The 18627-nt window shown below is 31.6% G+C and overlaps 1 protein-coding gene across 1 annotated transcript in view; it reads left to right on the top strand.

Annotated features, from left to right (window-relative positions):
• LOC145288075 (mannose-P-dolichol utilization defect 1 protein-like) overlaps nt 1-18627 on the top strand; it is a 172848-nt gene that overhangs the window by 91918 nt on the left and 62303 nt on the right. Inside the window, exon 4 of the mRNA XM_080136133.1 lies at nt 16237-16441. Within this exon, the coding sequence (XP_079992259.1) occupies nt 16237-16441 (205 nt within the window). The remainder of the gene's footprint in view (nt 1-16236; nt 16442-18627) is intronic.

Below are 18627 nucleotides of genomic sequence, written 5' to 3' on the forward strand. Positions count from 1 at the left end.
AGGGTGACCTATGAACTGTAAAAATTGTTTGAACTTTGGTCATACCGTGTTTAAATATATAATAAATACTTTAAATATAATGGTTTTAAGGTGATAAGGTGTTTTGAAATAGTGTTGAGTGGAATTCATTTTCTTAAAACAACATGAATTTTTTTAATGTATTTATTACATTTAAAAATATTGTTACTGACGACTGGACCTAGACGAAATCTCTAATCAAAATGGAGTATAATTGTTCTCTGGAACATTCTGCAGTCCTACAGACTTCTAGAATAGCTCTCTGATAAGTTATATAAATACGGTTTCTAAACAAATTAATCAGTTGTCGACAGATTGCTACCTACCCCTACGATTCAATTGTCATTTTTTTTTTTGATTCACAAAGATTTTGCCCAAAGAATCCTCCCTAAAAGACTACAAAACTATCAAACTGGTCAGTAGTCTTCTGTGATTTTTATTTTTACTGAGGAAATCTTGTTTTTAAAGTGTGAATAATACAAATTTCCTTGGGAATTATCAATAATGTTGCTTGCACACCATATTGATAAGTTGTTACTTTCAGCGAAGAGACTATAAATTATTCTCTTTCTAACACATTGAATAAACAATGTTTCCTTACTGTTACTATACTTGTGTAATAAATCTCATATTTGTTAAAAAACTGGTATTTTATGAAGATATATTTTTAATTGAACGTTTTTATTTTATTTGCATTTTGACACTATAGACAATAGCTGAATTTTTAAAGAATAAGCCAAGTCACACCATATAAAATGTCAAAATAAATTCATATAATAATATGATAAAACAATTTTATATTTGTACGTACATAATCACATTCCAATACATTTTAAAAAGACAGGATTTTCTGATTTAATGAAGATGCAATGCAAAAAATTAACATTTAAAAAAAAAATCTTTTTAATCTAATTTCACTTGACATTTGGATCAAAGTGTAGCATTTGTTTGGTCCAAAAAGTATTACCATACTATTATGGAAGAGTCTGCATTTGTGTTGGACGTCCATGGAATTTAAAATACGTCACCTACTCTTACAAGGGTTTTGGATATAAACCCCCATAACCAGACATTCTGAAATCACATGAAATGGAGTATTTAGAGAAGTATATTTCTAGGTGGTACAATAATACCGTGGGGGTTGAATTCATGCCAGACCTCCATTAAATGCCTAACAGCAATATATAACTAATTAAATACAACTGGAATTTTCGGCAGATCCGATTATTAGATTATTTTATAAATGAAATGCCATTTAAATTGCATGAAGGAACTGTATTAAAATTACCTTGTGTTGCCCAAATAACTAATGAATCTTGTGAGATTACATGAACAAGATGTTTTCATCATTATATCTAGGTACATCAATCATCTTATGTTGTATTGTTGTAACTATTAATCTGCTAATTTTTACATCCTAATGTCCTCTAATAATTGCTTAAACTGCAGATTTTGAAGGGTGAGGGTGGTATGAACCCCTTTCTCCAGCTATAAGTAAAATAGCAAATTCAAGTAACCATATACACTAAGTTGTTTTTAGTAAGTATGGTGCTTCAACATGGAATTAATCCAGAAAGGTGGTTGATTTTTGCCTTAAAATGGATCAACTACATTTTAATGTTTTATTTAATTTTATCGATTTGAAAACAAAAATTGAAAGTGAAGATCCATTAGCAGGAACATTAGTTTTTTTTTTTTTTTTAAATGTCTTCATCTCTTGAGTATTTTTCTTGAAAAAGTATTGGTCTTCGTATTAATGTGTATCTCTACTTATATATAAAAGGTACTTTGTGTGCGAGTTCATTCTCTATGGGCTCAAAAATGGCTGGGCCAATTTTTTTAAATTTCACAAAAATGTTCCTTGGTATTGTTTTTTTAGGTAACTTTTGTCTCAGAATGCCCCTAATATATATATATATATATATATATCTCAAAAATCGATAATAAAAAAAATCTGATTAAAGAATGAACAGTCAGATGTTGATCAAAATGAACACTCTTATACAGCCTAACATCACGTGAATTTTGGAAGTTTTGTCACTGTACAAGTAGAAAGGCCCAGGGTATAAAATCAACAGTAGGTTCTTTGAAAAGACAAGCGTTTGAAACAAATGTTTCTGTTTAGAGCACAATTGAACCATGATACTCGACTTTTTCATTTTAAAATTCAATTCAATCCATTACACATAAAAATCTTATAAATTCAACAATAGGTTATTTACAGTGAAATGTAGATGACAATGTGTGTGATGTGTTCAAGTCCAACGTTAACAAATTCCTAATGAACTGCCCCCTTAAGTAAACACTTCATCAAATCTCCACACTAACGTAATGTACTTGCAATAACCCTTATCCCTGAGTGGCTTCCGGGCCTTGATAAATGGTGATCACTGTGTAAAAAAAAAAAAAAAAAAAAAAAAAAAACTTTGTGGACAAAGTCACTGCAGGGAAGCCCGTGGAGCTTCTTCCTAGTGCACTATGGTGGGCTCCAGACTAGAGCAGACAATCAATTGAGTTGATTGAAAAATGGGTGATTTCACGGATTTTGATGACAAAAGTATTAGAAGTGTGGAACATTTATTAATCCTCATTAAATTCTGGGCCTCATCGGGTAGCTCTACTAGTAGAAAAATAAATGGAAATGTGAGCAACTTGCAAGTATCAAAAATGAAAAACACACCAGTAGACTAATATTATGTTTCTTTAATAAGAACTTTATCAAAAATGAAAAACGAACTATTAGCCTAGTGTAATTTGATTTTGATCCAATCTTTTCTATTTTGCAGTTCGTACTTTTTCATTTTTTTTTTTTTTTTTTTTAATACATTTTCTCAGGTTTTATCTTTCCATTAATCTTATGTGTATCGGTGCATATTTAATGTGTGTAGAATGTGTGAATTATTTTAGTAGGTATTTGTGCTGTGCTTCGTTATCTGTGCCGAAACTATTAGTGTGTCTGTCTTAGGAATGTTTGTTTTATGTGTTGAGGTGGGCGGTGGCCTAGCTTGATCTGGTGGATGGTAAGGGTACGTCGTTAGATATTAGAACAGGTATTACAAATGGCGATCTGTGTTGTGTGGATTTATGTTTAGTATACATTCCTCTCATTTATTTTTGCCTTCCTTCCACCTCAACATTCATCTACCCACTTGCAACACCATAACAGTACGAAGGACCCTATTTCATTACATACAGGATCTCTCCTTTCTTTTTTCTTTTTTTTTTCTTTCTTTCTTTTTTTCTTTTTCTTTCTTTTTTCTTTTTTTCTTTCTTTTTTCTTTTTTTCTTTCTTTTTTCTTTTTTTCTTTCTTTTTTCTTTTTTTCTTTCTTCTTTCTTTTTTCTTTTTTTTTCTTTTCTTTTTTCTTTTTTTCTTTTGTTATATAGGGTTTTCCTTTTTATTAAGAGGAATGCTTTTTCTTGTGAGAGAGGCTTAGAAGGAGTCTTATTACAGTGAGGGATGTTGTAAGACTCAGAGAGAGAGAAGTTGTATAAGTTGTTGTACGAGAGACTTAGAGAGATTTTCATATTATAATTCTTATATATTAAAATGTTCTTTCTTAGATCTTGCTGATGGAAGGAGAAGAAGAAACTCTTTGAGTGAGGACATAGTGTTCAGACAGTTCGGACATGATGATGTTGAGACGTGTATGTAAAGACATATAACACAAATATTTAATACAATTGGACTTTACCTTTCTGTAAGAATCACAAGACACAAGACGAGCTTTACAAAAAACACTTGATGGTTTATTCTTCACACGGCCGTGATTCCATCATCAAGAATTCAGTTTCACATTTTTCTCTTGAAGTGACATCTCGCTTCCAGACTTCTGCCTTCCTCTGAGTTTTCTCACTGACTGTCTAACTCTAACTAAAGTTTTTCTCTATTCCTAGAACTTTCTATTTTCCGTGACGTCATACACATGTTAAAACATGTGCATTCTTTCACGTGTCCTGGACATACGTGTCCAAAACTTTTCCTATTTCTCAGTAACCTATTTATCCAATATGTTAAAAACATCTTATAAGCTGCATTCTTTCAATTTAAAATTTCATAACAAACTTGAGAGTTCACATACTTTCCTTGAAATATTTATCTATATTCTAAACAAATGCTTGTTTTACATTTTTAAATTCTCACACGTAATCTATTTCTAAACTAGATTACGAGGTTCGAATTTCGCCTATGCTATTCATTTTCATTTTAAACTAAATTCTCCATTTTTATACTTACATGAAAAGGGGACAGCCCTTATGTAACACTTTTTCTCTTTTTCTCTTTTTTTCTAATCTCTTATCTTTCCTCTACTTGTCATCTCTCCCGGAAGAATGTTTAAAAAATAATTTACTCGATATTACAGGTAGGCAAACAGATGATCATTAGACATTCTATTCCAACAACCAAGGCTTATTTTTCTGGAACCGACCCTAACTTTAGGCCTCCTTCCCTTTCAGTTTACTAACCCCCCCCCCCCCTGTCTCTCTCTCTCTCACCCGTTTGTGAAATATTTTTATATGGATAAATTCCACATAAACAAAACTGCATATATATATTTTAAGTTTGGTTGTTTGGAGGTCATTTAATGTTAAATTCAGTCTTTTGTTAAAAATTTGTATGCTTAAAGTTGATATCTTCAAATATCTAAAGATCATATTCCATCCATAGATTGGATTCTAGCAGGTACTACCACTTCACATTGTAGTAGACCTGTGAGTAATTGCAACTAATACTTCCTAAAGCTCATAAATTTGAATATCATCACCACATTCAGTTTCATGTCATCACTAGGATCGGGTTAGGCTTGGCAACTCTTTTTAAAGAGAGATCTAGTTGGTTATGTAGTGTTTTTGTGAAGAAGGACCATGGTATTAAATATAATCAAATAAATTTGCTCTGGTCTAAATGTATTGTCTAAATAGCTTTTTTTTTTTTTTTTTTTTTTTTTAAGTTTAAATTAAGAATTTTATCTGATTTCATTTAAACAATTTATATTTTATGACAGGAAGGATAGAAAATCAACTAATATTAAAAAAATCTTATGCTTGTTTAAAAGATGTATTATGTATTTCGTTTATTTCACTTTTAAAATGACAAAAATATTGGCCTATAATCTTTACTGAGTTAATCTGAATTGAACTGCTGTGTTTATAGTCAATAATAATTAAACATATTTCAGTTAAGTTTGTGAGCTTAACAAAAACCGTTCTAGGGCTGGATATGACCTGCGAACTGAAGGTAGCCCATTTGATTAAAATTGCTCCAAACTAGAGAAACATTGAAGAAATGAATTTCTTGTGATTTTGAGCAATTTTTTCATATTGAAATGTTAACTTTGATCTCTGAATTTTAGAATTGTTGAACCACTAAGGATATTTGCATGATTCAGTTTTTAACTCTATTTACTGAGCTCTTGATAACTATTGTAATTAAATAACAATAACCTAAAATTAGGAAATAAATCAGTTGGAATTGCTACAGAAATTTTCTTAATCTTTTGAACATGTGATGAAGAACTGATTTTTGTCTGATGCTAGAAGTTCGCTAATAATTTTGCATGCTTACAACTGAGTTTGATTGGTGTCAGATGAGTTCATAAGAAATCTGAATTTCATGCTCTATAAACTTGATTTTAGTTGACTATTTCACCTGCTTATAAGATATTTGATACTTAAAAACATGATTATTAGATTGCACAGATTATCTTCATATTTTTTTTTGTTAATCTACCTTTCTTTCTATCCTTACACTTTGAAAAAAAAATGTATTCTTTGATATTCGCTCGTTCTCCATTCATTTTTAATACCCCATCTTTCTCTATTTTTATAGCCTTCTGTATCCATTTTAAACCACTTGCTTTGCTTTAATCTTCATTTCCTCCCCTTTCACATTATCTCCCGCTTTGCTTATTCAAACAAATTCATGCAAACATAAACAGAGCCAATGATGGATTAGGTGTTCCGTTATTGACTTGCTTAATTCTGCTACAATAATTATGTCAATATTATATCCAAGGGCTGGGATCACCATCCACTATGGTCTTTATTAACAATGTATGTTTGTAAGTGCTCAGGATTTTATATGAAAGCTTAAAACCTAAGTACTCCCACATCAAATAATTGTGCAAAAAATAGGGGACATTTTATTGTCTTGTAAAAGATGTATAAAAAATAGATGTATATATTTTACAAAACCATGAATATATGAGTGACAAGCATGAAGTTGAATAATTATATATATATATATATATATATATATATATATATATATATATATAAAAATTTATGAGAATTTAAAAAAAATATTTTTAACTTGTTTCTCTAAGGATTTTTTTGCAAGTAAAAATTCTTGCAATGATTTTTAAAGAATTTCTTTTCTTTCTGATTTTTCATTCATGTAATTGTCTTTGCCATTTGTTATCCATTCTTTATTTTGTAGATTATTTCCCAATTCTACATTTCTAGATGCTTTCTAGTAATACACCTTTATCTAGATGGTTTTCCATTTGCCCCCCCCCCCCGATGGTTTCCTATTCCATTCGGTATGGTTTTCCCATTTTGCAATTTTGCACCATCTCCTCACTCGGGGATGGTTTCCCATTTCCCCCTCCCTTGTTCAGAGATGGCCCACCTCCTTGTTCAGGGATGGTTTCCCATTTTGCCTCCCTCCCCTCCTTTCGGGAATGACTTCCCCTACTTTCCCCATTTTGTTGCTAGATATTTTTATCTTTACCTTTCTCGTTCTTAGTTTGCCTTTCTTTTCATTTTTATTTCCTCAAATGAATTCTTTTCTAGTCTTTATTTTCAAAATCTTTCTTCTCTCATATCCCATCCTTCACTTTAAAAAATGCCTTCTTCCATGCTATTAGCTATTACCTATCTCTTCACCAATATTATTTACTAGCGGGGGTACCCAGCGTTGCCCGGCTGGTTGGGGGGTGTAAAAGAAAAAAAGAAGTTTTGGTAGGTAGTTAGGCTTGAACCCGAACCATTGAGGTTATTAGACTGATGACTTCCCACCACACAAGATGGTAGAAAAGTGGGAATGTGTGAAATAGAATGATTAAAAAGTAATGTGACAGACAGGTACGTGTTTAATGAGGTCAAACACACAATGTTTCCGCAGTGAATTTTAACTGCGGGGTAGTTGTTTTGGGTTTTTGTTTTTACCCAACTTTAAAACCGGCTCTCCCTTTATTAGGGGAGTGTCGACATTGACCAAACATTGAGAACTGCTCCTTAGTTTCACATCAGTTTCAATTTTATATGAAAAAACCGAATCAACATGAGACGGGCCGAAATGGCAAGAATCGTGTAAAATTTCGATGTAAATAAACCTAAATGTGACATGTATTTGCAAATCGTAGATATTATTATCTAGGGGGTATATAAACACTTGTAAACGATAGTCCCCCCCCCCCCCGAGAAGCCCGGCGAAAAAAAGCCTTTAGCGGACATACACGCAAAAGTGCACACACGCAAAAACACACATTTAACACACAGATTATAAATCTTATAACCTTTATACTTCTCTTTTCTCCTCTTGTGTTTTTTTTTCTATTTTTTTCTTGCCTTTCTTTGTTCATTTAAAATAAAATTTATTTTTCTTTTCTATTGGGAATTATCTCCGGAAATTATCAACTAATCCATCAAAGATGAACACCTTTGGATAAATCCCTTCCCTACTGTCCTCTGTACATTTTGTATCCTGTGATGTTTACTGGCTGATAGACCATCCTTACCAGTTCTCCACAAACATTTCCACTGCAAGTTTCACCTTTGACCAGAGATACTTTGCCTTTAATTTCCTCTTTGCAATTCAGTTTATGATCAGTTTGTTTACTTAAGATTTTCATCCTCAACAATGGTGGGAAGTAACAGCAGTGTGTGTGTGTGTGTGTGTGTGTGTGTGTGTGTGTGCGCGCGCGCGCATTTTCTTTTTTTTTTTTAATTTAAAAAATTTTTTTTTTTTTTATAGGATTAAAGTTTTCTCTTCTCATATTATGGTCTCTATCAGATGAACAAAATTTTTACTTAATCAGTGAATACAATGTACATGTATTATTTTGGTAAAAAAAAATCATTTTTATGCTGTAGTTTTTTTTTTTTTTTTTTTTTTTTTTACTGCACATTTTGAAGTAGATTATTTACCTTGCATTGTTCATACAATTTATGCATGTTTCAAATGCTGTTTAAATGGTTTTAGTTTTGTATTTTTAAGCTTGTGGAGATTGGAGATATGATAAATCATGCCATACTTTTTTTTTTGTCTTCACAAGATTTAGTTTTCATTTAAATATATTTTACATGTTCATTTTGCTTAATTCCTAACATGAATCATTGTTAGTCATGGTTTTTCTCTGTAGTTTTCTTGATTTATTCCTGAACCTGTCGACTAAATTAACGTTTTTTTAACCTTAAATAAACATGTTACATAATGTATTGTTAGAAATGTTCCAGCATGATCATATTTGTTTTATGATAGAGATTATGGCTTACATTGATAGTAAAATCATACAGCAAAGGTGAGTGATGAATTATTTATACAAAATCACCTTTTTCTAACCGTTGGGCTTGTTAGTCAGTTGGTTAAGACTACACCTGTGATATGTGATGCCTCTTTTCAAGGCACACGTTCAAATCTTGGACAAATCTGTTGTATCACAAAAAAAAAATATGTGAAATCCAAATCATAGGCTGCAAGCAATTTAAAATGTAATATTAACTCTTCTGTTTTATGTGAAAGTCAATTGTTAGATGTATGATTCAAAAACCTTTTTATATTTATAGATTATCAAAATGTTCAAAAGATTGATTCTTAAGTCTTGCTTACTTTTTTATTTTTTTTTATTTTATTGATTGAAATGATTGTTTCATATTTGTTTCTAATGTAGATTTTCATCATTCCCTGATCTTTTTCTAATGGTTTTCTTATTTTGTGTAATTTTACAAAAAAAAAACAAAAAAAAAAAAACTTTGATAATAATTGCCCTTCCTTTCTTCTTGGTTAAGTTTCACTTAAGAATTAAGTTGCCTTCGTTCAAAACCAAAATTGATTGGTTAATTGGCCATGAAGACTCCTCATCCTGTCTGTGTCTACAATGAAATTATCTTTCATTTGCCTATTCAGACACTCCACCTCCACCCGTAGACTTTGCACATATTCTGATTCAAGCTCATTTGGCTTGAGAGGTAAGATGATAATCTGACTAGGAGTTGGGCGGTATTTTTTTTTTTTTTTTTTTATTTCTGTTAAATGCTTTTTTGAAATTGAACAAGTGATTCCTTTAATGCTAAACCTTTTAGACTTATTTTTGTTATTTATTGTTTCGGTATTCTTTCTTATTGTCATTTTAAACTTTGAAATTTAAAAAAAAATTGGGGTGATGGAATGGATGAACTCTTCAGAATAAATTTTATTATATTGTTCATTTTTCTTTTCTTTCTACTTCTAGATATTTTTTTTATATAATCTAAGAATTTAATCTTTTGAAAATTCGAAATATTTTTTTTTATGTCTGGTACCTGCTTGTGCACAACTGTTTATTTCTGGGGATTCCTTGAGAAAGACATCCTGTGCATTTCCTTTTGCTGAAGGGACTTAGATGGCTGCCTTCCTTCAGGAGAGGCTTTTATCTCGCCAGCCTCAAATGTCTTTTTTTATGTATCTCTCATCTACATATCTTAAATGCTACAGAGACACACACACACACACACATATATATATATATATATGTGTGTGTGTGTGTATGTATTTATTTTATAATTTTGTAATATGTGAATCTATTTGCTTATTTATACAAATTTGTTTTATATCTTCATTCACTCTTTTAACTATACTAATTTTCTTTTCTGCTTTGTCAACATATATTATTTTAGTTCCTGAGAGTGGTATGTGCCATAGTGGTTATAGATAACTGGGTTCAGCATGCTGGGTTCATGTCTTGTCAGGACAACTGCATCACTTTTATTAATACCATTGGAAAATGTATTAATTCACATATTCTCCCTTTATGTCTGTGTGTCTGCCTGTGTGTCTGTGTCTGTGTACATTTCCCTATGCAATAACTCTGTCAATTTTCAGTCTAGACTCGAAATTTGATATACTGGGTACTGAAATTTTGGAAAATCTTTGTAATTTGTTTTTCGCCAGAAATTTGGCTGTTATGGGGTCAAAGTTCAACGATTTGACCTTTGCAAACTCTACCAAATTCCTCCGATAATTTTGGGTCTAAACACTTGAAATTTTAGATATAGGTTCCTTGGACATGGATCTAATTTAATAACTTGATTTGAGCCCAAAACAAATGTTAAGGGGTCATAATAGGGGTCAAAGTTAAAAAAAAAAAAATTGACCCCTGCGGTCTCTACCAAATTACTCAGACAATTTCTGGTCTAAACATTTGAAATTTTACATAAAGGGTATTCAGAGATAGGGCAAGCTTTTTCATTGGTTTGGGTCGAAAATTTTTAGTTACTGCTATATAAATGTATGTTTGCATGTCTGCCTAAAACTTTCAACAGAGGGAACGGATTTTTACAAGATCAGTATCGACCTTTCAGACAAATATAAAAAAATTGGCTAAAAACATTAATATCTTCACCTTCAACTGGGCACTTTTCTACAGGGGCGAAGGCGGTCGCTTTTTTTGCCGATATTTTTGAAAGTCATCCTGTCCTTTCGATTGTCTAGCCTTAATTTAAAAATAAGCCACTTCCGGTTTGGCGGTGGTCGTAACAGCAAAGACGTTGAGTTTTTTTTTCCCATTCTTTTCCTCCTTTGCGGTACAGGTTTGAGCCTGCCTTCCTACTACCACTTCTTTTTTTGTTTTGCTCAACACACACCTCCAAACACCCAGGCAACGCCGGGCACCCATGCTAGTTAATAACAAAAAAAAGATTATAAAAGTTGTCAATTAGATCTATGCATTTCATCATCGTCCTAATGATTTTCAAACTAATCTATTTCTGACCAGGTCTTTATTTGTCCTTCTTTCTCTCAACCCCATTCTTATCATTCATCCTCCCAGATTTTAATTTCCTTATTAATTGAACCTGATATCTTGATTGTTTTATCCCCAAACTCTCATTCTTTCAATGTGATCAAACCAAAAGTCTTCTGTTCTGGACACATCTATACTATACAGACTTAATTTTCCTTAGAATCAGCCTTGTCTTTATTACACATCATCATACTATTATCATAATTTCTCTTCTTGTAACACATATCAACTGTCATTGGCTTAGTTGCATTTCCATACATCATCGCATTGTGTACGCGTGTCTGAAAGACTTTTCCATTGGTTAATTGTGCTAATGCTCTGCTGGTTAGTAATGGCAGAAGGTCCCTGAACTTCATTCACTCGGAACTTTTGTGTGTTGTATTTATATATCAGTAGTAGTGTCAGATATATGTTTATGTACTTGCTAACTTCTATTAAGTGTAGAAACATGAAATTTAGTCGAAATAACTCTACTACCTAGATTGTCAGAAAGTATTATTTGTTGCCTTCTAAAGAAATCGTTAAAAGTTGGACATTTTATTTTATCTGATTTTAATGAGATTTCGATGAACGAAAATTCTAATTCGCAAGAATTTGAGCAAATTTTAATAATTTTATAATAACTTAAATGGAGGGAGGTTAAATGACCAGATTAAAACATTTTTGTTTGAATTTTGTATCTGGTCTGTTAATGTTCTTGATTGAGTCGAACTATTTTGTCATCTCTTGCATTATGTAAAGGCTTTCTAGTATTATGGGTTTGTCCTCCGATAACTATTCCAGTTAATGTCTGAAGAGATCAGAATAACCATATTATTTTGATTCTTTGAACTACAGTAGAACCCCGGGATATGACCTTAATCCATTCTGGGGTTGGGATCATACGGTGTAATCACTGTATGGCGGGGCCTAAGCAAAATTTTGTACAGTACATATTAAAGATTAGTAACAAAATACAATACAGTATATAATACGCATGTATATAATCAAATAGCGTAAACAACATTGTAAGGTGAGGCAAATACTGTAATCAGAGGCAAGAAAAACATTGTATTCCACATCATAACCTGAAAAAAACATATCCTAAGGACACTGTATCCTGGAGTACTGTTCTTATCTTGAGTGTTATTTTTACATTTCAGTCAATGTAAACTTCTTCAGGTTTATCTTGTCGAATTTGTGAATTATTCTGTTGAACTTGGGAATCTGCATGGAATTTCAAGCAGAATTAATCCATCAGGGTAGTATGCTCTTGTTCTGTCAGCCATGACTATGTAGAAACCTTACGTAATTTGCAATTATATTCTGAGTGCTGCCTGCACTGGGGATTGAACAGTCAACCTATACAAGAGTAACTTTCACAACTGAATTTACCGAGTGCTTTATCCACTACGCTGCAAGTTTAAGATACACCTGAAGATCAGGGGTTATACCAGAAACATTGTGAAAATGATACTCAAGATAAGAACAGTAGTCGAAAGAATCCAAATAATACGAAGAATCGCTCATCTCGGAAACATAAGATTAAAAAAATAATTTAGAATTTTGTATTTATGTCAATGTCTTGTATACTCGTGTACACTTGTCTGCATGTGACTAATTGCTCAGCAGTTTGATGTCGGCTCATGCCATAAAATTAGACTTCACAAGTTAAATCTTCCCAAAGATTTGCTTGGCTGTGTCAGTAGGTATATTTAATATTTTCTAATTGTTCATGCTCCATTAAGTCAAGTGATGAATTGCTATCTCGGTTGTGACCATTTAATGGAAACTTTACATTCATGCAAAAGCCATAATTCACAAAGGGTTTATCATATGAAACCTTGTGTCATTACTTTTCTTAGCTTTGCCTCTCTCTCTCTCTCTCTCTCTCTCTCTCTCTCTCTCTCTCTCTCTCTCTCTCTCTCTCTCTCTCTCTCTCTCTCTCTCTCTCTCTCTCTCTCTCTCTCTCGTATGTCCGCCACAAACATTGTATCACAGCTCTTTAGTATTAAGTAAGATCTGTGTTAAAATAAAAAGCATAAGTGAATACTTTATGCAAAACTGGTTCTTGAGTTGAATAATAATTTGTAGATAAATTAAATCTAAATAAAAGTAGAAAATAAATAGGAATTAGATATAAAAAATAAATAAATGAAAAATCACTGGATGGAAGGTACTTTATTATTGAATGTAGTTTGTAAATGAAGTAATTTCTCTCTGTCGTATCCATAAGAAAAGTGTTTAAGACGTTGGTGCTCATGTAACTATGAAAACTTATTTACTTTCTAGTTCTGAGAACATTTTTTTTTTTTTTTTTTTTTTTGCTAGTGCAAATTGTCATAATACTGCTACTACAATGAATATGCATTCTTCCTTGTTCAATGTATAAAGAAATCCCAAGTGTGCTTAACAATTACTACTGAAAAATGGTTCATAATGTTCTATTATTTTTCAAAATAAGAACCATACTTAGAGGACATTTTATGTATACTAAAAGAATGGTAGATATTTAATATTTGTACTTATCTGACTACATTGCAAAAATGTAGTAATTAATATATATGTATATATATATATATGTATATATATATATATGTGTGTGTGTGTGTGAAATTGTATGTACATTTCCCTATCAAACTACTCTGTCAATTTTCAGTCTGTAGACTTGAGATTTGGGAAAATCTTTTAACCTGTTTTCGGCCAGAAATTTGGCTGGCAAGAGGTAAACAACCTTTGAAAATTCTACCAAACTCCTTCACTAATTTTGGGTCTAAACACTTGAAATTTTAGATGTAGGTTACTTGGACATGGATCATACTTTATAATTTGATTTGAGCCCAAAACAAATATCAAGGGGTTAAAATTGGGGTCAAGTTTTAAAAAATTTGACCTCTGCGGTTTCTACCAAATTACTCAGCCAATTTTTGGTCTAAACATTTGAAATTTTACATAAAGTATATTCAGACATAGGGCAAGCTTTTTAATCGCTTTTTTGGGCGAAAATTTGAACTGCCAAGGGGTCAAAGTTCAAAAGATTTTACCGTTGCAATCTCTAGCAAACTATTCAGAAAATTTTGGATCTAAACATTTGAAATTTTATATAAAGGGTATTCAGACATGCAGCAAGCTTTTTAATCAGTTTTGGGACGAAAATTTGACTGCCAAGAGGTCAAAGTTGGAAGAGTTGATCTTTGCAGACTCTACGAAACTCCTCCGTCAATTTTGGGTCTAAAGACTTGAAATTTTAGATGTAGGTTACTTGGACAGGAGTCAAACTTTTTAATATATATATATACATATGCACATAAAGTTATGAACAGTACATAGGGCTCGAGCAAAGTCGGGCTGAATTGCTAGTATGAACTAAACTGACAGTTGATGTAATATAAAAACATGAACCTATTTAGATTTCTATAAAATCTTTTTTTTTTTTCTGAGGTATTTTAAGTTTATGTATTAAAGTGGGGGTTTAGTTATTCCTAAATATAGGTGAATGTGAATTAAACAATTCTTTTTCTAGAAATTTGTAACAATAAGCAACTAAAATGCATGTAAAACAATTTTATGTGAATCTTTTAATTTTCTTATTTAGCTATGGTGAAATAGGGGGATTTTTTTATTTTTTTCAATATAAAGATGTTGAGAGTGAGACACACAGGAGTATTTTAATGTTCATCTTGATGTTATATCAGTTGAATCAATCTCTCTGGACCATTTTGGTCCTGGATATGACCTTAAACTATATCCAGTGGTGAGGCCCCAGCTTGTGGGCTTTGGGGAGTGTGGAGCCACCCTTTAATTACCATTGCTCCCAGGTCCACTCTGACCCGGAGTGGTAGTACCTGTTAGGGTTCCAACTATGGGTTAAATAGAAACCGACTTGAAAACAGCAAATATATTCTATTAAAAATTTTTTCTTCAAAATCTTTGGATTTGCCATTAAATAACCCGAAAAGGGTTGATATGCCATAAAACAACCAACCAACCCTGGACCATTTAGATATTTCTCTAGTTCTTCGTCCAACATTTGCCATTTGTATTGATTACAACTAGAGGTAGGAGTTTCATTTTAAATAACCGTAGCGTCTATTTTAATTTTATGTATAGGAAAAAGAAAGACATCAGAATGAGTGCATTCCCACACTCGTTCTTAAGGATGAGAGAACCCTAAATAAGCATTCATGTGCGTTATTTTTTTATCTGTCTTTGTAACGTCTTAAGTTGTATGTACAACTTTGTATGTTAAAAAGCAAAATAGAACTGATTCTATATATCTTTGCACCTTGTGTAATTTAACCACAGATAATTAATAATCTTATTCTTTTAAGTTGTGCTTGTAATATTTTTAACCAATCTAAAACTCACTGAATCATCCACTAAACTTTTAAGCTATCCATACATAATCCTCTCCTATGCCAACAGTAATCAGAATAAATTGATGAGCATTGTTATCTTTGCCTGTTTGAATCTTTTACTCTTATTAGAGATCTCCAGCCATTATAACTTCTGATAAGTTAAAACGATTGTGATTGGAAATTTTTTTTTTCTCTTTTACCATCATTCTATCTGATAGAATAGTTTGTGTACATTGTTCAGGGCAAGTTATTTGAAAATGATTGGTCCCAACAGACATCAAGTTGTGTAAGTCATGTTAGGGATTATATCCCTTGTTGAACTCTTTAGTGTTTAGATAACTATAAATGGTTATGCATGTTTATATCCGTTATTGTCAGCTGAGTAAAATTCTATAAGCAATCTGTAATGTGTTAAGGCAATTACACGTTTATATATTATCAGCTTCCACCCTTATTTTAAAAGATGAGATAACGTTCATGTTCATGCAGGATGCTCATGAAATGGAAATATGTTAAACTTTTAAAAATATTTTGGAGATAGACCTCTACAACCAGATCTATTCTAAAACTGCATTAACCAGAGTAATTAGATAAATATGCCTCGGTTTGAACAAAAGTGGTACAGTAATATATTTGTGCCGGACATCCATAAAATGAAAATATTTTAAAATACAACAGCAACATACAACAGATAACGGATACAACTGTGGAATTACCGTTGGTCTTGCTCATAGTATGTTCTTTTTATTCTTATGTTTTCTTTAAGAAACGGTCTTTTTTGTTTTTGTTGAAAATCTACTTTTCCTAATTTTACTCAAATAGTTGTAATAAAATATGAAAACTATTTTGTCTAATTTCTGTTTTATAAATTCTTTTTCAGTTCTTATGGTGAAGCATTGTTTCTAGCTTTTCAAACGAGTTTGATTGGCTTCTTTGTGCTTTATTACCAAAGAAAACGAACGCAAGCCTTTATCTACATTACATCTTACGGAGCAATTTTTGCTTTGCTTCTGTCACCCATGGTTCCATTCAAGGTCTTGTCTATTCTACAAATGGCCATCATTCCAGTCATCAGTATTAGCAAGGTTAGTCGTAAATCTTAATATTCTTTCTTGTTTAATAATTCTTTGTTTTCTCAGCAGGAAATGCATGATTGGCCATTATTGAATATTGTTATGCAGAATTAAAATCGTATTGGATCAATTTCATTGATATGCTTATGAAAGCTATGACCCCACAAAATAGCAAATTAAACATTCCAAATAAACTTAAAACTTATTTTCTCAGTCTTTTAAAATTGCAAAATAAAAAAAATACTTAAAAGGGATTGGTTGCACCATTTAAAATCTTATTTTTGTAAAATTATTTAAAGAATAGCAAACACCAAATCGTGCTGTTTCATTTTTTTTTATTGCATAGACAAAATCATTTAATCATTTTCTTAGATTTTCAAGGTCACAAGTGGTACAGTAATAGTTAGGACTTTTTCAACACTTGCCAGCATGATCAGACGTGTATTTTATTTTATTCATGAGTCAGCTACCATTTGCAGTTCATATCAGCAGAATAAAGACAAGTTTTCATTGAAAAAAAAAAAATGCGTGACGTCAAAAGTGAAATGATTTTATTCATTTAATAAAAAATGTTTAAAACATTTGGTGTTCAAGTAAAATATTTGATGGCATAATCTTTTTTTTTTTTTTTTTTTTTTTTTTTTGCATTTGATTACTTTTTATTTTAACTATTTACATATATATATCTCTCACAACTGTCTATATGAAGACTGGGCTGGTGCTTATAAAAGATGGAGCAACTTAATATATCATTTGGGTTGTCCATAATTAGAAATGTCAATTTTCATAAATGTGCATGGGTTTGTATTTGTAACTTCAGCTTATGCCATCAGTGGAAAAAAAAAAAAAAAAAAGTCTTTATCTTTGTTTTTATTGTTTGGAAATGTTCATACACAAAGCGCAAAGTGTTTGCAATCTGACGAGATATCACCATTCAAATAGTATGTATATCTTAACTTTCCATCTTTTGTGTTAAATGAAGAGTGTTGAAAGCTCCTAAATAATTAAATTTTCTGAACCTATTTCTTTCTCAGACGGTAAATAAAAGGTTTTGTTGTTTTGAATGTTCATTTTGAGTTTTGTTGGCAACAAATCCATTTCCAATCACAATTTATATTTCTCTTCAATGAAGCTTTCTACAATGTGATTTCGAATTTGTGCAATTCCTGACTTCATAGTTTGAACCTTGAAAAGATTTTTCTGTACATTTGATGCAAAGACTTCCTTGACAACATGCACCATGTCTTTGTTTAATTTTCCCTCTCGATTGATGCAACGTCAGAAACCAGTCTGGAGTCGCTTCAAATTGTCTCGTTTACATAAGTAGTTTGAATAATAAGAGTCTATACACATCTAACCGAATGAATATATTTTAATTTTACGAGTGAACGATGAGTGTCTCTTCAGTTTGAATGGAAAAGAATATCCTTATAAATTAAACTTAAGATAAAAAAAAAATGTCAAAAGTAAACTGATAATTTTTGGTATGACAGAGAATTCGGCTGTAGAACATTGGTCTTTTGCTGGGATTTCTTATTCATTGCATTGGAAATTAATCAAAAGTTTTGCTCTGATTTTCTGACTGCGTTCTTCCTTAACAATCACAGACAACTGTCAGTTTGCAGCTCTTTATTACTGTCTTTTCTATTTTCTATAATGTCTCACATTTTCATGAACCTTTGTACAGAGAGCTCAAAGATTTTTTAGACAAAGAATTTTAGTTTGTTTTTTATATTTTTATTACTCTGACTACTGTTCTCATCTTGAGTGTTATTTTCAGTGTTTCAGTTGGTGTAACTTCTGACCTTCTTCAGGTGTATCTTGTTTAACTTGGGAATCTGCATGAAAGTTCAAACGAAACCCTTTATTTAATCCACAAAAGTAGCATGCTCGCATTTCGTCAGCCATGAATGGGTGGAAGTCCTAAATAATTTGCAATTATATTTGATTGTTGCCTGCACTTAGGATTGAACCTTCAATTTCCACAACTGAATTTTACCAAGCACATTATCTGTTATGCCATGGATCCTTACGGACGATATACATAAGGAAATTGGAGGTAACATCAAATGAAACGTGGTGAAACAACACTTGAGATAAGAACAGTAGTTCAAATAATATCCTCATCTAAAAAATCAGAAACCTTGTTTTTTCTATTGTAACTAAAGAATCATCTAAGATCCTTTAGTTGCTCTTGA

Source organism: Euprymna scolopes, chromosome 11, assembly GCF_053919585.1.
Source record: "Euprymna scolopes isolate OS-2025 chromosome 11, ASM5391958v1, whole genome shotgun sequence".
NCBI classification, from domain to species: domain Eukaryota; kingdom Metazoa; phylum Mollusca; class Cephalopoda; order Sepiida; family Sepiolidae; genus Euprymna; species Euprymna scolopes.